At 40.6% G+C, this 17,619-nt stretch overlaps 2 protein-coding genes across 4 annotated transcripts in view; both read right to left on the reverse strand.

Moving 5' to 3' along the window:
- zmp:0000001200 (dedicator of cytokinesis protein 9) overlaps positions 1–2,933 on the reverse strand; it is an 86,996-nt gene extending 84,063 nt beyond the window's left edge. For all 3 annotated transcript variants that reach the window (XM_038720575.1, XM_038720572.1, XM_038720577.1), the window contains exon 1: positions 2,520–2,933. In XM_038720575.1, coding sequence (XP_038576503.1) covers positions 2,520–2,636 — 117 coding nt within the window. In that variant the 5' untranslated portion in view covers positions 2,637–2,933. The remainder of the gene's footprint in view (positions 1–2,519) is intronic.
- A 985-nt stretch (positions 2,934–3,918) lies between these two features.
- The window catches only part of LOC119904136 (FERM, ARHGEF and pleckstrin domain-containing protein 1-like), a 59,015-nt gene continuing 45,314 nt past the window's right edge, over positions 3,919–17,619 (reverse strand). The window contains 14 exon segments of the mRNA XM_038720578.1: positions 3,919–5,127; positions 5,222–5,373; positions 6,479–6,586; positions 10,105–10,268; positions 10,513–10,625; positions 11,585–11,667; positions 11,967–12,056; positions 12,545–12,613; positions 12,756–12,886; positions 12,981–13,218; positions 13,315–13,396; positions 14,251–14,384; positions 15,583–15,672; positions 15,954–16,141. Coding sequence (XP_038576506.1) covers positions 5,046–5,127; positions 5,222–5,373; positions 6,479–6,586; positions 10,105–10,268; positions 10,513–10,625; positions 11,585–11,667; positions 11,967–12,056; positions 12,545–12,613; positions 12,756–12,886; positions 12,981–13,218; positions 13,315–13,396; positions 14,251–14,384; positions 15,583–15,672; positions 15,954–16,141 — 1,724 coding nt within the window. The 3' untranslated portion in view covers positions 3,919–5,045.

Below are 17,619 nucleotides of genomic sequence, written 5' to 3' on the forward strand. Positions count from 1 at the left end.
TGTGTAACAAAGTGCATCACCAGCACTGCAAATTCAAAGCTGATGACAGCCATCATGGAGCTAATAGTGTTCTCAGCATGCCTAAAGTGTTGAGAAACAGAGGGATGGCTCAGCTGAGGGCTCTGGCCTATTACAACTCTCTCGGCTCTCCACTCCAACAATAAACAAAGAGGCTCTGGCCAGTGTGCGCCTTCATGAAAATGCACACATTTCTGGGAGGGGACGAGTGCAGCACTGAGCACTTGACTCCAAAACAGAGTTGAGACATTGCTGTGTGACCAGTAGGTATAGTATGTATGTACTATTTCATATGTTATAACCTAAATTAAGTCATGTGTTTCTGAGCATTCATAAATACAGAAAAAATTGTGCTTCAAGCTGAAACAACAATCAGAATGGGTGACAACAGCTACAATCCCCTCTTTATATCCCTGGAACAGATCCCTCTATTCCTGCTGAGGTATTTACATGTTTCATGGAGGAATTAATTACAAGCTGCGTGGACAGCCGTCTAGTGTACGGTCACATTCTTGTCCCACTGAGAAGCTTCAGCAAACACTTGAACTCAACAACACAGCCATACGTTCACTTGACCCCTCCCCCACCACCACCTTAGTGCCCACTCTACCAGAACCAGAAAGCGATAGGTGGTATGCCTACCGGGTACAGACTCAGGGACCCTGAACAAACAACCTCTATACGAAAAAAAATCACCATAAACAGACACAAAATTACTACAAAGAGCACAAAATGTCCACAGAGATGCAAAATGACTAAAAATGATAATAACCACAAGGAGATGCAAAATGACTACAAAAAGACACGGAATGACTACAAAATGACCACCAAGAGAAACAACAACAAAAAGACACAAAATGACCACAGAGAAAGGTGTCTTGCTGGGATGGGACGCTTTTTACATGTCTGTGTCCAGGAGGATTTCTCACAATCTGTCCCTTTATTGATATTATTGATATTATGATTTTGATTAAAATACTTTATCTGATTTTAAATAAATAATGTATACTATTTATAATGTACAGTTCATTATTGCCAAGACACAGGGCTTTAAAAGTTAGTTTTAACATCTGCCCTACCCCTTACCCCTTTACAAATGTGCCCCAGTCTGGTCCCCCCATTCAAAAGTTTCTAAACCCCCCCCGTTTATCAACAAATGAAATAAAGTTGATAAACAAATAAGTTTATCTCCCAATGAACTGCTGGATGCCTGCTAATACTAACACAGCAAGTCCCATGCGTGGGTTTGTACAGGTTAGTTCAGTCCTTCTTAAACATGTTGATTTCCCAACATGCATACTTGTATCCCCTTCTGCTCTCCTCCCTCGGGCGTCTCTGGCAGTGCACCAGAGTGAGATTGAATAAATAATACGAAGGTGTGGTTGGATGTCTGGGATCCTGACTCAGGATTCCATTTCCCTGACAGAGAGCCTGGATGGTGTCTGTTTCAGTTACCTAGCAACTTCTTCCAGGAAAAGCTGGAACAATCAGAAGGAGCACCAAACACCCAACACGCTCGGACACAACAAAAGTGATGGAAAGCTGATACCGAGGAGGTATACTGCAGGTTCTCGTCGCCCAGATGTTCCAAAGAGGATGGTCTATTTCGGCATTGACACTGGACACTTTGTGTGTCTGGAGCATGAAATTTAAACCACATGCTTTCCCTTGTAAGGAGGTATTATGTCATCTCAGTGCATCAGCATCCCTATGAACCTGATGCTCCCATTGACAGTACAAAACACCTTGATCAGGCAGTGATTCTTTACTCTCGACTCTCCAGGAAAGCCTGAAAATTGACGTTTTTCCAGGAACATGGCATGATTTCAACAGAGCTCACAAAGTGAAGTTAGTGTGCTATGAAATGCAAACAAGAGAGATAGTCCACCTATAATTTTACACAATCTCCCCATTTCTGTGGCACAAACACAACCTCATTTAATCATTCCAGGTCAATCTACCTATTTGTCTTTCTCACATTTGTAGGTCAGGGTCACTCACTACACAATTTCCACCCAGAAAGCCTACATGCTGGGGATGAAAATGGAGGATTTCAAAAACTTTGAACTTAAATATTACTTATTTAAGTATAACTTAACTTATACTTATATGTATAGAATATATAAATATATGTAACTTTGAATTACATATATTTTAATGTTCTGTACAAACTGCAAGCAAAAGACAGCTGTGAGAGCTTTTGATATCCTGCTGTTACAGACACACTGCCTCATCCCTTCACTCCATATCACTCTCCCCCCACACTCTCTCTTACATGTGTAGGTCAGGGTCACGCACACATACTATGACATGCAGTTTTTCATCCAGAAAGCCCACATGTGCTCCCACCAAGCTGATCTAAAGTCAGCCGACTTTTTGCTGAAAACGTGCGTAAACGCAGGTTATTCCCAAGTCTACAGAGCTTTAAACAGACGCGATGACACGGACCGATGGGTATTAAGGGGGATGAGGAGGAGGAGTGCGTTTAGGTGTGTACTTACGATCAGCACGGACGTCCTCACCACCTCAGAGACACTTTGCCTGAGTTCAGCCGCCGTACCAGGTTTACCGAGACCCCGGGTAAATCTCCTGGTCTCCGGATGCGTTGGTGTAGCCATCGTTGCGCACCACTTTGCATCAATGACCGCTCAATCCACACGTTATATCATTTATAAGTTAGAGGAAAGTCATCACCGATTTATCCGTTTCCCCGATCCCTGCTAGTGCGCACCACGAGTTTGACGCTGGCTCACTCCCATCTCTCGATCTCATACTTTTAAAAGTCAATGCGTGTCGCATTATTTCGGCGCTCTGCCCGCTCCCATCGTATTTATTGTTGTCATAATAAAGTATCCTCTTGAGGAGTGTTTCACTGGCCGTCCAACGCTAGACAGGAGGTGTATAATCTGTTTGCCTCCTCGACGCACTCCGCCCCTTACCGGTTTAAAAGTCCTGCCCACTCCTGGCTGTGTGAGAGCTGCTGGGCCTGGACTTTTGGACAGCGAGCATTTACTGTATGAATGACTGAATCACTGTTTTCCCCTTTACCAGGAAAATCACAACTCTGGAGCACGTGTTTCTAGAGTGTTACTACCTTTGTCCCTCCTGGCATCTCAATAAACACAACGTTTTTAGCTCGCACAGAGCTCACTTTCACAGAACCAGATAAAAGTGGGTTAATATCGAGTAACCATATTTAAATGATGAATCATATTTACGTTTTTTTAAATCGAAAAATGAGCTTTTGATACCAGAGGGAGAAAAACACTTGAATGGGTTTTATTTTACTTTAGGTAAGTGTTTTGATGTTGTAAAGAGAAGACGTGAGAAGGGAGAGAGAAGGATCAGTTATATATAAAAAACCCAATGAACTTATACATGCATCTACGCACACTTTTGGTAGATTTAGATTAGAGAAAGAGGTGCCTAAAACACGCTATTCAATTGTTCTGCTTTGTTCCATATGTTTATATCACTCTCCTTCTTTGTCAACATACTCTGAATAATTCTCACACATCTGTTTTCCAATAGAGAGTGAATGTGACTTTTAGACGGTCTAAATGAAACAGAAATGAAATCAGGTTAGATAATGTTTGGCATTGTTTTTGCATGCTGGTACAGTCAGTGGCCTCCTTGTTGTCACAAAGAGGTAAATGCAGATTTATAAGAATTTATAAATGACATGAATTACTATTTTGGCAGGAGTACACTCACTGGAACATTGCTTTCTATTGCTTGTATTATCATCCACCGGCATACACACTGTGGTTATGGCACACATCTTGATCAATGATGCCATCTGTAGGTTACAGATAGAAACACACAGCAGATGTACCGTGCACATATTCCCATGTAAAAACATGGCCACTGACTCATAAAAAAAGACAAGTGCACACAATCTAAGTTTGAATATGTTTTTTTTTATTGCTTTCATTTCCAAAGAGCTCTCTTGTCTGGAAAAAACAGCGCAATTCTGAGCAGAACTGAAGTTTTCCATTTAATTCGCTTCACTGCAAAACCCTGTCAAATGCATATTTCCATTCATTTAGACCCATAAAAAGATCTGGTATCTGTATACAGGAGGCAGCCTAGTTCAGTGAGGGCAACGGCGCTTGGAACTGAAAGTTTCTATTTAGTTTCACACATAGTCTTTAAAGCTTTCAATTACACCCACCTTCATAACATGTCTCATATTTTCTCACACAGCTTAAGGGGAACTTTAGTTAATAAAAAGAAGCAAAACAGTCTGAGACCTATTCATACAACAAAGATCAGGAAATAGATGTTTACTTTACTTGATTGGCATTAATCTGTGATGGCAGCCAACCCTGGCAACATTGTGATGAACCCTAGGGTTATGTCAATATTACAACAAAATAATTTCATATTTTCATCACCTTTTAACATCACGAGAACACATTGTGCTGGGCCAGGTGTGACCAGAGCTTTGACCGTTAAAGGGTGGCCTGTTTTAAATGATTTAAAATGTCATGGTATACAGTACAGGAGACACTCCTCGTCCCCAGTGTAACAAAATAGCTTTAAAAAGTCCAGGACATTAATATAAACCAGTTTGGCACTGAAGTTGCAGGACATTTTCAAAGCAGCAGGTTTCAATAAAATGACAAAGTAGACAATAACGTTATGACAATGCAGTGATAGTTTAACCATCTAAGAAAGAATGCTGAATATCTATTATCAGCCATGTTCCTGCTGTAAAAACAACCAATGACAAAATCCAAAACCAGAAAGACAGGAAGTGGTTCAGACCATTAGAAAACAGTATAAAATGACATCCTTAAAAAGAGGTTTCAGAGTTGAGAGTAAAAATGCCAAAAAATGCAGTCTCTGATGCAGTCTAAACCAGCGGACATGTCACCATTAAAGCATTAAAAAGCACCAAATGTGCATGGACACATGTACAAATGTCCCAGATATGTGTATAGAAGAAAAGCAAAGAGTCTAGGGGGACAGGAGGGGCAGGTGCCACGCGGGGGAGACATCGCATGGAAACAAGGTGAGTCAACTCAGTGAGTGTGGGACTCTTTGCTGTTCAGGACACGAGTGCCACTGGAGGGGACGGTGGCACTGCGGATGACTTCCATCCACCTGCGGGCATAGAAAGGCTTTTTAATGAGTCCTCTGACATCCAAAACTGCAAACACTTTTAGAAATTGTGGATCTGGATGATTACAATCTGTACCTCTCAAAAGTGTATTCACTCTCCGATCGGAAATAGTAGACATGGGACTTGAAATGCAGTTTGAAAACGTAGTCCTTGTGGATGTTTTCAGACTCTGAGGGGATGGTGACTGAGTAACCCAGCAGAGGAAGGCTGGCCAGTGGATAGTCATCCTAAGGAAAACATTTAAATTGAAAGTGAAAATTTCATTTTTGTCTGTGAGTAATTACAAAAACAATTTGGGTTGAAAGTAGAAAAACAACTCCCAACATAACAGTACGGCAGAAAACTATGCATAACATATCCAGTGGTGAAAGAAGTTTTTAGATGCTTTACTTATGGTAAAACGAAAGAAAAAAAAAGCAATGTAAAACCATAACATACTCTACTACAAGTAAAATCCCCGCATTTCAGCAATGCAAAAGTACTCGTTCTTGAACACCGGCCCCTGTGACAGATATTATTATTTTACATTATTAGTTTGTTGATACTGATACATCAACGTGTAGGCAGCATTTTACAGTTGGAGCTGGTCGAGGTGGAGCTACTTTTAAATACTTGATGTATTTTATATACAGGTAGCTAGTGTAGTCCAGTGGTCCAGCCCAACCCTGTATAAACCTGAGGAGTCGAGAAATGATTGATGGGAGGAATGAGGAAAAAACAAAATCTGTTAATTTTTTCTCAAATCTTTACTGTTTACTGGATAGTTTTACCTCTTTGAGCCTTAAATAGTAATTGAAATTAAATGTTTAGAGGGGAAATGTCTCTTTGGTGGAGCTGCTGCTAACAAGGCGCCTAGACTAGACACTGCTTTATTGTTGAGTGATAAAAAAGCTAATAGTTGGGAACCACAGGTTTAATCTTTAAAATTACACTGTATTTCATAAAGCTATTATTAGGTTATGGTTATTTTATGTAAAATCTTAATCTGTAGCGTAACCGGTACAGCTGTCAAATAAATGTAGTAAAAAAGTACCATTTTTCTCTGAAATACAGTGGAGTAAAAGTGTATAAAGTAGAATAAAATTTAAAATGCAGTGTCTACAGGCCAAAGAGAGCCAATAAAAATGTGCTGCAGCAAGAAGTTAGGTGAAAATGGCACGGGAAAGCCTGTAAACCTCTATTATGGCAGAAATATTTGACATTCTACACGGAGATGTGATGCTTTTTAGCCCATAGGAGGGTAAACACTTTGCCTGGCTCAGAGTGAGAAGGGGAATGAGTGTAGGAGAGGCTGCAATGCGTTCACTGGAGTTGAGGAGTAATGTTCATCACCTGGTGAGACTTATAGAAAAACAGGCTGAAGTTGGTGAAGACCACCCAGAGCTTCTGCCAGCCGTTGCTGTTCTTGAACTTCCTCAGTAAGTTTCCTGATAGCTGATTCTGCAAAGACAAAAAACAAGTTTGAAATCCAAAACTATATAAATTTATAAACCTTATATAAGATCACTAGTAGTTTATAGTTCTCAGATTTCTGACTAGATATATGGAAGACGGATTCATGGAATTAAAGGATACCTCTGGTGATATTTTAGATTTTTCTTATTGTTAACAAATACCCATGAAAATCCCAAAACCAACATTAAACTTAAGTACTGTCTGTGTATCCAAAGCCTGATATATCTTATTCCTCTATGCCACAGACCTCCATTGTAACCAAAAACTATGTAAAACAAATCAATGAGCCAGACTGTTGCACTGAGTGAGAGTGTTTATTCATTACAATAACATAACCACTTTTGGAGTCAACTGAACATACACTAGCCTGCTGCTGTAAATACTCAATAGTGTAGCAAATGTATTGTGTATTAATGTATTAATCCACAGCTGAAAATAGTACCCTACAAATACATAGTTAACTCCTGTTTGAGAAACATTTGCTAAAAACCACAGTGCCCAGCTGTTAAAAAAAATGACTGAGGGTTTTATAAAAATTAAACTATATTTACTATACTATATCTATATACTTTAAGGATGTGTCTTAAATAGGGATGAATGGGCTGGGCAAAAAAACAATAATGATAATTATCGCAATATAATTTTCCCCAATAACAATATAACAAGTGTTCTATAAATTTTAATAAATGTTAGATTTAATTCATTTAAATCACAAACGAATTTGCACTTAATTTTTCTATTAAGATATTTATTTTGTTGAGGAAAAGGGACTGAAAGAAGATTATACTTAATTTTACAAATCATTGAAAAAAAGATATTAACATTATTGTTTTGAATGTTCCATCTCAGATTTGTTAAGTGATCCACTTTTTGGCATCAAGTGTCACATTCAGACCATAAATAATAGTTTAAACCACAATTTACTGTCTGGTTTCTTCAACTTCACTCAAGAGCAAAAATCTGCCTTTAAACTTGAAAGAAATAATTATTTGACATTTATTGTGATAATTATAGATATTAATTGAAATAAAAATTTTCATAGTGATAACATTTTTGGCCATATCGCCCAGCCCTAATTGAGAGACAGACTAACACATTGCTGATTGTGGCCTTTCATGGCATTTGTTGACAATAATGAAAAATATAGAATACAGCCTGCATTAACTTCTGTGCTTATTTTGTACTTCCAAATGATCTGTAAATCTACTGCTGCTAAGAACTTGTAATAGTGTATAAGATAAAGTAACTACAAAACAGAAGCTTAGCTGAGAATAGTTTTTGGGTCATTTGTTATGTGTTTGTTATTATATTTAATGGTGATCATACTTCTATTGTGAATTTCATTTTGGATTTTCAACTGTAAATCACAAGTTTCTGTAAAACCAACCAATGTGTCACTGATCTGTATAATATGAGGCACCCCAGCAACTTCTATTCCATAGTTTTTTTTCTACAAAGCCTTCTTCCTATGGTGCAGTTCAAGTAAACACATACACAGGGCCTCTCCTGTCTGCCTGGCTCCTTTACCTCTAGACTCCTGCAGGATTCACTAAAGGAGAGGCTTTGAACACGGTACCAGCAGATAACAGACAGAGGCACTGGTCCCTGGCCACTGGGGGGCCCCACCAGGGGGGCCTTATTCTCACTGACTGGACTAGGGTCCTCTACCACGGAGGAACGCACAGACGCATGGGGAAAAGAGAGAGAGAGACAGAGAGAGAAAAAAAAACAGACAGGGAGGGAAGGACAGAAACACAGAGACTGAGTAGGTGAAACACAGGCATGCAGTGGCAGGGATAAACACGAAGGCCGACGGTGTTTCCAGGCAAAGCTGTGAAAAGGACGTTGTTATAACTACAGAGGAAGAGCAGAACTAGATCAGGGCACAGGTGGGTTGTAGAGACGCTACCTCCCAAAACAGGATCAGCTCTGTTAGTGTGAGATGAGGATGTTTAGCACATCTACGTAATGCTCTCTCTCTATATACGGTCAGAGATTTCAAGTGCCAGGGGAGGAGAAAAAGGACAGAACCACACAGGAAAGAGTTTTGAGTTTAGATAAAGGACGTCACGCAGGCTACTGCCAAAAGAGGAAAGGAAACAGTATCCTCACTGAGGCTGCAAACAGAGCAAATAAAAGCTTTAACATACAATTACTTATGGTAAACATATACGTGATATAAAATAGCTACTGGTGCAAAATCCCTGAGGCTCATCATTTTCCGTTTTCAACAGTTTGTGTGCAAAAATATATTTTTTTTAAAAAGAGCAGACCTGTTTTGTTTGTATTGTGCATGTGTAGGAGGATTCACATTCGTATATATTCGTGCTATTGGTTTTTATTCTATTCCAGTAATGCACAAAGAAACACAGCAATGCACCAACAAAGGCCCTGGAGAAGAATAATATTAGCTAGCAAACATAGATGTAAACAATATATGATTTTAAATGTTTTTAATGGGTATAATTGTTATTTTTATAATAATGCAAAAAATGTCAATGTGAAAACACTGTGAAAATAGTAAAGGTCTCACTACTACTGTTGAACCTACAGAGACTTATTACCAGAACTGGCAGCTCCCCTCGGATTTACTAAGTTTCTGCTCATTGTTTAACTGTCCGTCCCGCAGCTTTACTGTTTTGGTTCAGTCTCACCACTCTCATATCATCACATTCAGTTTCAGCAGGCAGCTGTTGTCAGTGAAAAAGCTTTAAAAACCCACTATACTCTACCTGCTCAGCACCAGACTGCAGACAGACACAGTTAGCGACTAGCTGAAAAACACAGTGCAGCATTTAGCAGCTAATGAGCCAGACATATTTCTCTCAGGAGTTGTGGAGACTAAAAACAGAGTGAATATTGAACTTACATTCGTCGGGTGGCCAGAAACACGACTCCAAATTAATGCTAATGTTTCCTAATATGAGTGCTAATAGGTTCAAGCCATATCGACTCACGGACTTCAAGGTGATGACATGTTGTGTTTACAACTGGTATCCACTGTCTCAAAGTGGCTAAAATAAATCAGTTGTAGGTGAGTAACAATGAATGTAGACAAAACTCACAGGGAGGCTTTTCATAGATTTCTTATGTCCCTACATATGCAAAAGTAGTTGATTTCTTAAAGCAACAGCAAACAAAATCCTTTTGCAATGAGCACAGGTTAGAAAATCTTAGTTACTGGAAGTAAAAATAAAAATAGCGAGGAAATTTGAGCTACTGATCATCTGTAATCATTTTTAATGATTAGTTACTGATGAGTATTATATAGGTATTTTTATTTATATTATTTCAGTTCATTAGGTCACAATAACAAAAATGTGTTCTTTAGCATAGTAAGAAATAGTGTAGACGATGGAGTGCAGCACAGGAGGATACTGTTCCCACTGAGAGATAATCAAAGTGAATTAAGATACAGTAAACACTCAGACACAGAGAAAGAAAACAGTGAGGCAGGAGGGGAGGGGCAGGTCTGAGGTTGAGTGCTGAGGTTTGGCCGGTACCTCTACAGCTATGCTAAAGTCCACCATGGAAACGCTGGTGTTCCTGTGCCAGCACACGTGCACCATGGTGTTACCACGGTGAGGGGCAGGCCTCTCCAGCGAGGTGCGCGACGCTGTTATGTCGTCCTCGGACTCCGCCTCCACCGAGGAGTCCTCAGGGCATTCTGGGAAAGTCAGGAGGTTGTTACTGCTAAATAATGAGCAGGGTGATGAGGGAAGAAGGGTGCTAAAACACAGATCAGGTCAGATCATTCACAAGTCAAACAGTCTCGTGTAGCTGGGATTTCAGTCTGTGGATTTTTACTCAAAGTCAGTATTTTCTGCCAGTTAACTGTATAGACACTGTTTATTGTTCACTTACAAACTGTAGTCTACATTTACTAACTGTATGTTTATGTAGGAACTTACTGTTGTCTATCAGATTGCTGGTCAGAAGGTCAGATGAAGGCCCATTGCTGGTTTTCACCATCTCTATCGCCATTTTTATGTCCTCCATCCATTTCTCCATCTCTGTTAGTGAACTAGAGTGAAAAACATACAAACGGATAAAGTGCTCAGCATGTCCCATCATTAATCACAGCAGGTAGGCCTGGTGGTTAGAAATAGTCCAATTAAACAGAATGTCGCAAATTGGATCCATGTTAGTCCAGGTGTCCTGCCAAATTTTCCTTTAAAAAGGGACACTAAGCCACCATCTGCATATTCATGGAAATTGGATCAGCAAAATGTTAGATTGAGGGCAGGAAAGTGGTTATTTTTGTCTTTTTTGTGGAAAAAAAAGGACAACATTAACCACTCTCCAAAAAAAAAGATGTGTATCTTGTTTCCTGCATTTATTGATTCATTTAAACCCCTTTATAATTTAGTTTTTCGGTGACTAAAAAGTGTGATTACATGTCATGAGTTGCTGAAGCGAGGAAACAGCAATTCTGCATATGTGAAAAATATAATCTGTATCTAATCTATCTATGGTGATGCAGCACTCTCATGGTGCAGGTACAACATCCACCAATCAGAGGGGGACTCTATGTAGTCTGAAAGGCAAAACCCAGGGCAAAGTAAAAACATTGACCCTGCCCATGAAGCTTAGTTGCTGGGAGCTCAAAGTAATAATTGAAAGTGACCTAGATGTATGCATATTAACATTTTTATCAGCTCCTCTCTTTTCTTATCGGGAGGACAGAAGCTGGACAAGATGTCAGTAAGTAAACTTAAAGTGAAACTGTAAAGTCAGGGTGACAAAAACAGGACATACCCGGCGGAAATGGCACCTTTTCTGACATGTATATGTCGTTGTTTTTCAACAAGTTTGTCATTATTTGTGGGAACTGCATGTGACAAGAGTTCATGTAACAACTCTCAAATGTCTCCACGCCAAAATCAGGACGCTCCAAAAGACTAAAAACGCACACAGCCACGCCGGGCTAATTTTAGGTGCCAGGCACAATGTGTCTATGTGCTGACAACCACCGTTTCTCACCTTGCTGCTACCACCACCGACTGCTGCTGTCCAACCAATGTGAAAGCGTGAGGCACACCCCACTCGTCTTCACTCTCTCTGATCTGGTAGGAGAACACGGGGAAAAAAACATTAGAGAACAGAGCTATCTGGGACAGCAACGACCAAAATAGACAGAAAGAGAGAGACGGAGGGAGGGATGATGAAAAGAAAGTGAGAGAGAAGGACGTGTGTAGCTGTCCTCTAAGTGTGCGTGTGACTGTGTGCGTGTATGTGTTGGGGTGGGGAAAGACGTTGAAAAAGCTGCAGTTCAGCTGTTTGAGATGAATTATTTGCAGTAATGACAAACTGGTGATAGCCGTTTAAAGCACTTTGTGTTCAATTGAGAGAAAAAGGGACTTACTGTCATGCCATGGAGCGGCAGCTGGCCATGCATTTTGAACTGATTGGTTGCTGTCATCCCTCGACTCGTGTACAAAATGACGTCGTTGAACTGTCGTCAGCGTGGCAAAGAGGCGGAGGTGGGGGGGGGGGGGGGGGGGATAAACAATCTTTCAAATGAGTCTGTGTTTTCTTTAAATGACTAAACTAAATGTATATAATCCAATAAAACTAGACGTTGAAATTATAAACTTGACTGACAATGTTGCAGAATAATAGTCAAGAGACAATAAACAAATGAACAGCACATTTTAATTATCCTACAGCCCAAGGCTCCACCTTAACCACATCTACATTTTTTAATGCCTTGTTTATCAAAGTTATAGTTTGTGCATGTGCAAAACACCTGCACGCCATTAGTTCTGAGCAACATGTGGGATTTTTCCCAAAAATAACTTGCTGTAGTTGCATGGCATCTGCCAACACCATCTGAATATTGTATAGTTGGAAAGGATAAAAGCATGATTATTTTTCCACTGAGATCACTCGACTTAATAATTAGATTACTGATATGGCTTAATCTCAGAAAGTGGGTGTTACCAGGAAAAACATCCGTTGCTGTAGGCCTTTTCCAGACAGTTTGCTGAGGCAGCCTAACCTGATGAACTCCTGAGAGGGGGAAAGAAAAAAAAGAAAGAAAAAAAATGTATCATTTAATAGAAACATACTATACAGGGTGTCAGTAGATCTTTGGAAGTCACATCGAGAATTCAAACCTTTTCCAGTCCATTTTTTCAAGCATTAAACTCACCCGACCAGGAACAACAAGATTGTCAACGCCGATCAAATCCTTCTTCAGCTCCAGCAGCTTCTGGAAGTTCTCCATCTTGATTAGGCTTCCCTGGAGCTGCTCCACCACCTCAGACACATCTGCCAGAGCAGCTACAGACCAACCAGAGATAAGAGATTATTATTATTCTACAACACCATAAGACCTAAATGTGCCTCTATACACACAGTGGTCTGAGTGTAGTACCTCTGCAGTCCCTGAAATCCACATGAGTAGCTGGGTAGTGTTTGCACAGGCGCTCCAGGATCTGCTTGTAGTGATTGAGGCGGTGCAGAGGCCGCAGAATGAAGACATTGAGGGGCACATAGCAGACCTTTTGCAGCTCAAAGTCCCTGCAGAGACCCTCCAACCTGCGGGATGCCCTGCACGCCTTCTCCAGCTCCAACAGGACTTCAGACTGCTTATGCAGGTTTGCTGTCAGGGGCTACGGACAAAGTTGGAGTATGGCACACATAAATTAATATTCATTCATTACTGTAATTACACATATTTAAGAGTTTGACACAGAGTGGTGCCTCACCTTCAACGCTTGAAGGTTCTTCAGCATGACATCTCCAATGCGCTGGGAGTCTCCTTTTATGTGAGCATTGGAGCGTCCTTCCCTAAAACAGATAAGTTTTTATCTCTAAAACATAACGGAGCCATTGTAGACAGTTCATTAATTGACTCTACACATAAGCACTTAACACTTGAAACTTTGAACTGGGCTCTCTAAACTTCCAGCAGGTGTCTCCCTTGAGCATGACTTTTCCCATAGGGGGTGCATGGGGCTGCCATTTCTGGATTCATTCAGTCATTTTATGGAAAAATATCCATTCTGTAAAACACATCCTTCTTAATCTAAAGCAGACAGCTTTCTAATCATGGCCACACCGACAAAAGGTACATCTCTAGTATAGTATCTGAATATGCAAAGCTGAAAAAAAGATACACGTTGTGCTAGATAATTTGCATACACATTTAAATGTGGTTCTTATCAGCAGAGTTGCCTGTAATATCACGCTCAGCTTTTGGAGTTCTAACGATGCCTAAATGGGAATAAAAATACTTTGTCTATGGTTGCAGTTAATGGCTGTTAATTCTGACAGGCTGACGGTCTTTATGCATCACTTTCTGTGTGTGTGTGTGTGTGTGTGTGTGTGTGTGTAGGGTTCAGTGTGTGTTGGGTTCAGTGTGTGTTAGATAAAGCACAACATAATCAGACAGCAGAAACCCACAGGCAAGAAAGGGCCAGCCATGGTGCAGTCTGACTGTTGCCATGGAGACAACTGCTCCTCGGGTCATCTGTAGGGACTGGGCCGCCCTCTCAGACCAAATGCCAATAAATAAAATAATTTTCATTAAATAGAGGGCTAGAAGTTGTTAGAAATTGGACTAAAACCAAAGCACCACATCACTGGAATGTTCTTGACCCTGCAGGGACTTTTTCGGAGTCTGGAAGTGAAATGAGCCTCACCACAGGGCCAGCCTCTGCTCCACCTCTTTGAGAAAACCTGTGTGAAACTTGTGCAGTGGCTCGAAGGTGGAGAAGACGGTGTTCTTCAGAGACTCTGGAGTCGCCTCATCTTGTCCTACAGCGCTCTGGAAAGACTGGGTTCAAAAATACACACCTGCGTCAGCGTTTAAGCAATAAAATGTGGTATGAAGCATGATACAATTTACAAGGACAGACATGTTTTAAGACATATAAACACTCAGAGATGATCATTCGTAAAATGACGTCTGATCGTTGTCCCTCATTGAAAAATCCAGAATATCTCTGCACAGCAGAGTTCAAACATGCATGTAAAGTTAAGTAAAATTAAGCAAAACACATTCTTGATTGGAGGGGGTTCTCCCTCCATGACATGGGGTGAATCAAGGTGGCCTGGTTTTAATACAGATATTCCCAGGATACTACTGTCTGCTGTTGCAATTCAGTCTTGTGACAACCCCTGAATCCTTTAATTGCCCAAGGATGAATGGAGGAATCAATAGCCAATCATTCTTAACACTATCGTTCCATTAAGTCAGGTTGAAGTCAAACGTCCAATGTTTCGTGTTTGGCCACAGTGGACAGAAAATAACTTAATGTCGCTGACGTGATGGGAAAGGAAAGTGGACTTTAGGAAATGCCAGTGTTTCTAGAAGGGCTTGAGAAGAAGCGCCAGCTGTTGTTCAGATGACTTCACCCCAAACAGCAGCACCAACCAGCGTAAGGGAAGAGAGGGGGTAAGAGGGACAGCATACACACACACACACACACACACAGCGAGAAAAAACGAGGACACGAGCCAACCCAAATATTTATAAGATGTGTGAAAGGCTTTAAAAAAACGCCAGTGAAAAGGAGAGATGCATTTTCTCCCTATGTGTGTATTGAATCAGACAACAGCAGCGCTTCATTGCAGCCATGTACGAACATCCTCTTACTTGTTTGCTGTTGAAGCAGCTGCGTGTTTAATATCCTGTTTTCTGCTGCCTTTCCTTTGAGATATTATCCAACAAAATTGTGTCCATATACCAGTGAAATGTAAAGCAACAGGACCGAAATAGGGACACAGTTTAGTATTCACAGTCTTGAGTGAGACAGATAAATGCATTTCAGACCTCGGAGTGTAGGGGGTGAATAAAAAATGACATTGCATCTGCCAAAATATCCCTGTGTCACTGCCTGACTCTGTGTTTTGGCGGGCGCTCTGCAATGGAGCAGCTAACCGGAATAATCAATGTTTTCTCCCCAGAGGACAGTCCAGGAGAAAACAAACAGTGGAGCAGCGTGTTGGCGAGCGCGCTTGGCTTTTCCTACCACAGTCACCACCTCCAGGTCCTTCAGATACGTCCTTTCGGTGGTCAGCAGCTCCTTGGCGATGAAGTAGGCCCGATCTGTTGGGAACCTCTGCAAAGGCATCACAACAGAGAGAAGAGCGTGAGGAAGAACAACCCCTGTTTGGTGCCTCGTTAGCTTCATTGCCTGACTAACCTATTTCTTGGAGTAGATGTGCAGGAAAATACTCAGTCCTCAGTCCATGTGGAGAATTATTAAGGTATTCTAGGTCCAATGCCATTTTGAGTATGTGACAGTGGATTTGAAGCGCATGTTTAGAAAAGAAAAAAAACACTGATGCAATGAAGCCACTTAGCTGAGTTATTATAAAAGCTCCACATTAAATCACAAACCTTCCTCCGCACCTCATCTTCATCGTCAGTGCGAATGCTGCCAGCGTCGTTGAGCAGCGGGCTGGTGAGGGGGGAAGGTTGTCGGCCGTTAGGACTGTGACTGCACAGCTCCAGTGACTTCTGACCATTGACCATGCCATGGGAGTGGCCAGAGGACGCAGACAGGCGTGGGCTGTTGGGCAGAACTCCTGCACGGGGTCATTAAAGCAACCCAAGTGAGGGGAGAAAATGCAGAAGTGAGTGATTTAAATATACACAAAAACCAAACAGGAAATGTGGGCAAAAAAGATTATTAGTATTTGCATCCTCAGATGGGATAACATGTGAAGTTAGGGATATAATAAGTTACAGAAAAGTAGATGATTAGTCATATAATTGATTAGTTGATTGACAGAAAGATTATTTTCAAAATAGTTGCAGATTAGTCAGCAACTATTTTGAAAATCTAATTATTCAGTCATTTTTTAAGCAGCACATTTCTCCGGTTCCAGATCCTCAAATGTGAGGACTTGTTGCTTTTCTGTTTTATATCATTGTAAACTGAATATCTTTGGATTTTGGACTGTTGGTTGGACATTACATGACATTTGAAAAACCAACTTGTACTACATTTATGTAGACTAAACATTTATTAGATGAATCGAGAATATAATCGGCAGATTAATTGATGATGAAAATAATCGTTCTACACTCTACATTCTAGTGACATTTTAATAATATTTTCCAGCCTTCAATTCATAATCCAACATAGCAAATATCACTCATTGGGAAATTATGCAGGATGTACCAAACTATCTCAAGTATTTGAGTCTTGAGTCTTCTTCGGCGACACAGAAAAACAGAATATATAGACATATGGTCTAGATGTGAGATCTGCCTGCAGAAAGTGAAATATCAGTCATGACTCACTCTACAGTCCAGACAGGTAGTCTTTGTGCCACGTCAATCAATATGTGAGCTGAGACACATACTGCAGGATGATCAAAAGGAATAGCTTAGTTAGTGTGTCATCTACACCGACGATGCTTACTTGCCCACCTCTCTCTGCTGTACGGTAGTGTCGACACATAAACAACAATAACATGAACACAAACCAGTGCAACACTGCATCTGGCTCAACACACCAGCACAACTCTGGGAAGGATTTACTATAAACTCCACAGAGGGAAGGAGTGGACTATCTACCATAGTGTACTATCTACAAGACCGCTACGCATGAGAGCGCAAAGAAACTACAGAATATACACAGACAATCACCAACCAACACTACAAAACTACAGGGAGAATACACCAACTTCTGGGGTCTCAAAAAGAAGATTCGGGAAACCTCACTTCATTAAGAGTAACTTTATTCACTCTAAAATAACATATGTATACATTGTTAAATTAATGTAAATTGAGAGAAGCAGCATACAAAAGGGCAAAGGCAGGGAAGGAGGGAGTAAATGAGAGACAGAAGGGACAGTGTAAAAAAAAGTATGAATTCATGCAGTCTTCTGGGCCTTACCTACTCTTCAGAATAAAACAGATGTTTATGAATGTTAAGGTTTTGACTAAACAGCCTCGTGACATTTTTTTTTCATAATTTTGTTATTGCTGTACTGAAAAAGTCAGTTGGTAATGAGGAAGCATACATTATTCAGTTCATGATGAGAAGTCAGTTTCA

The sequence above is a fragment of the Micropterus salmoides genome, unplaced genomic scaffold (genome assembly GCF_014851395.1).
Source record: "Micropterus salmoides isolate LMB-PRFRI ecotype aquatic unplaced genomic scaffold, ASM1485139v1 Ms_hic_scaffold_15, whole genome shotgun sequence".
NCBI classification, from domain to species: domain Eukaryota; kingdom Metazoa; phylum Chordata; class Actinopteri; order Centrarchiformes; family Centrarchidae; genus Micropterus; species Micropterus salmoides.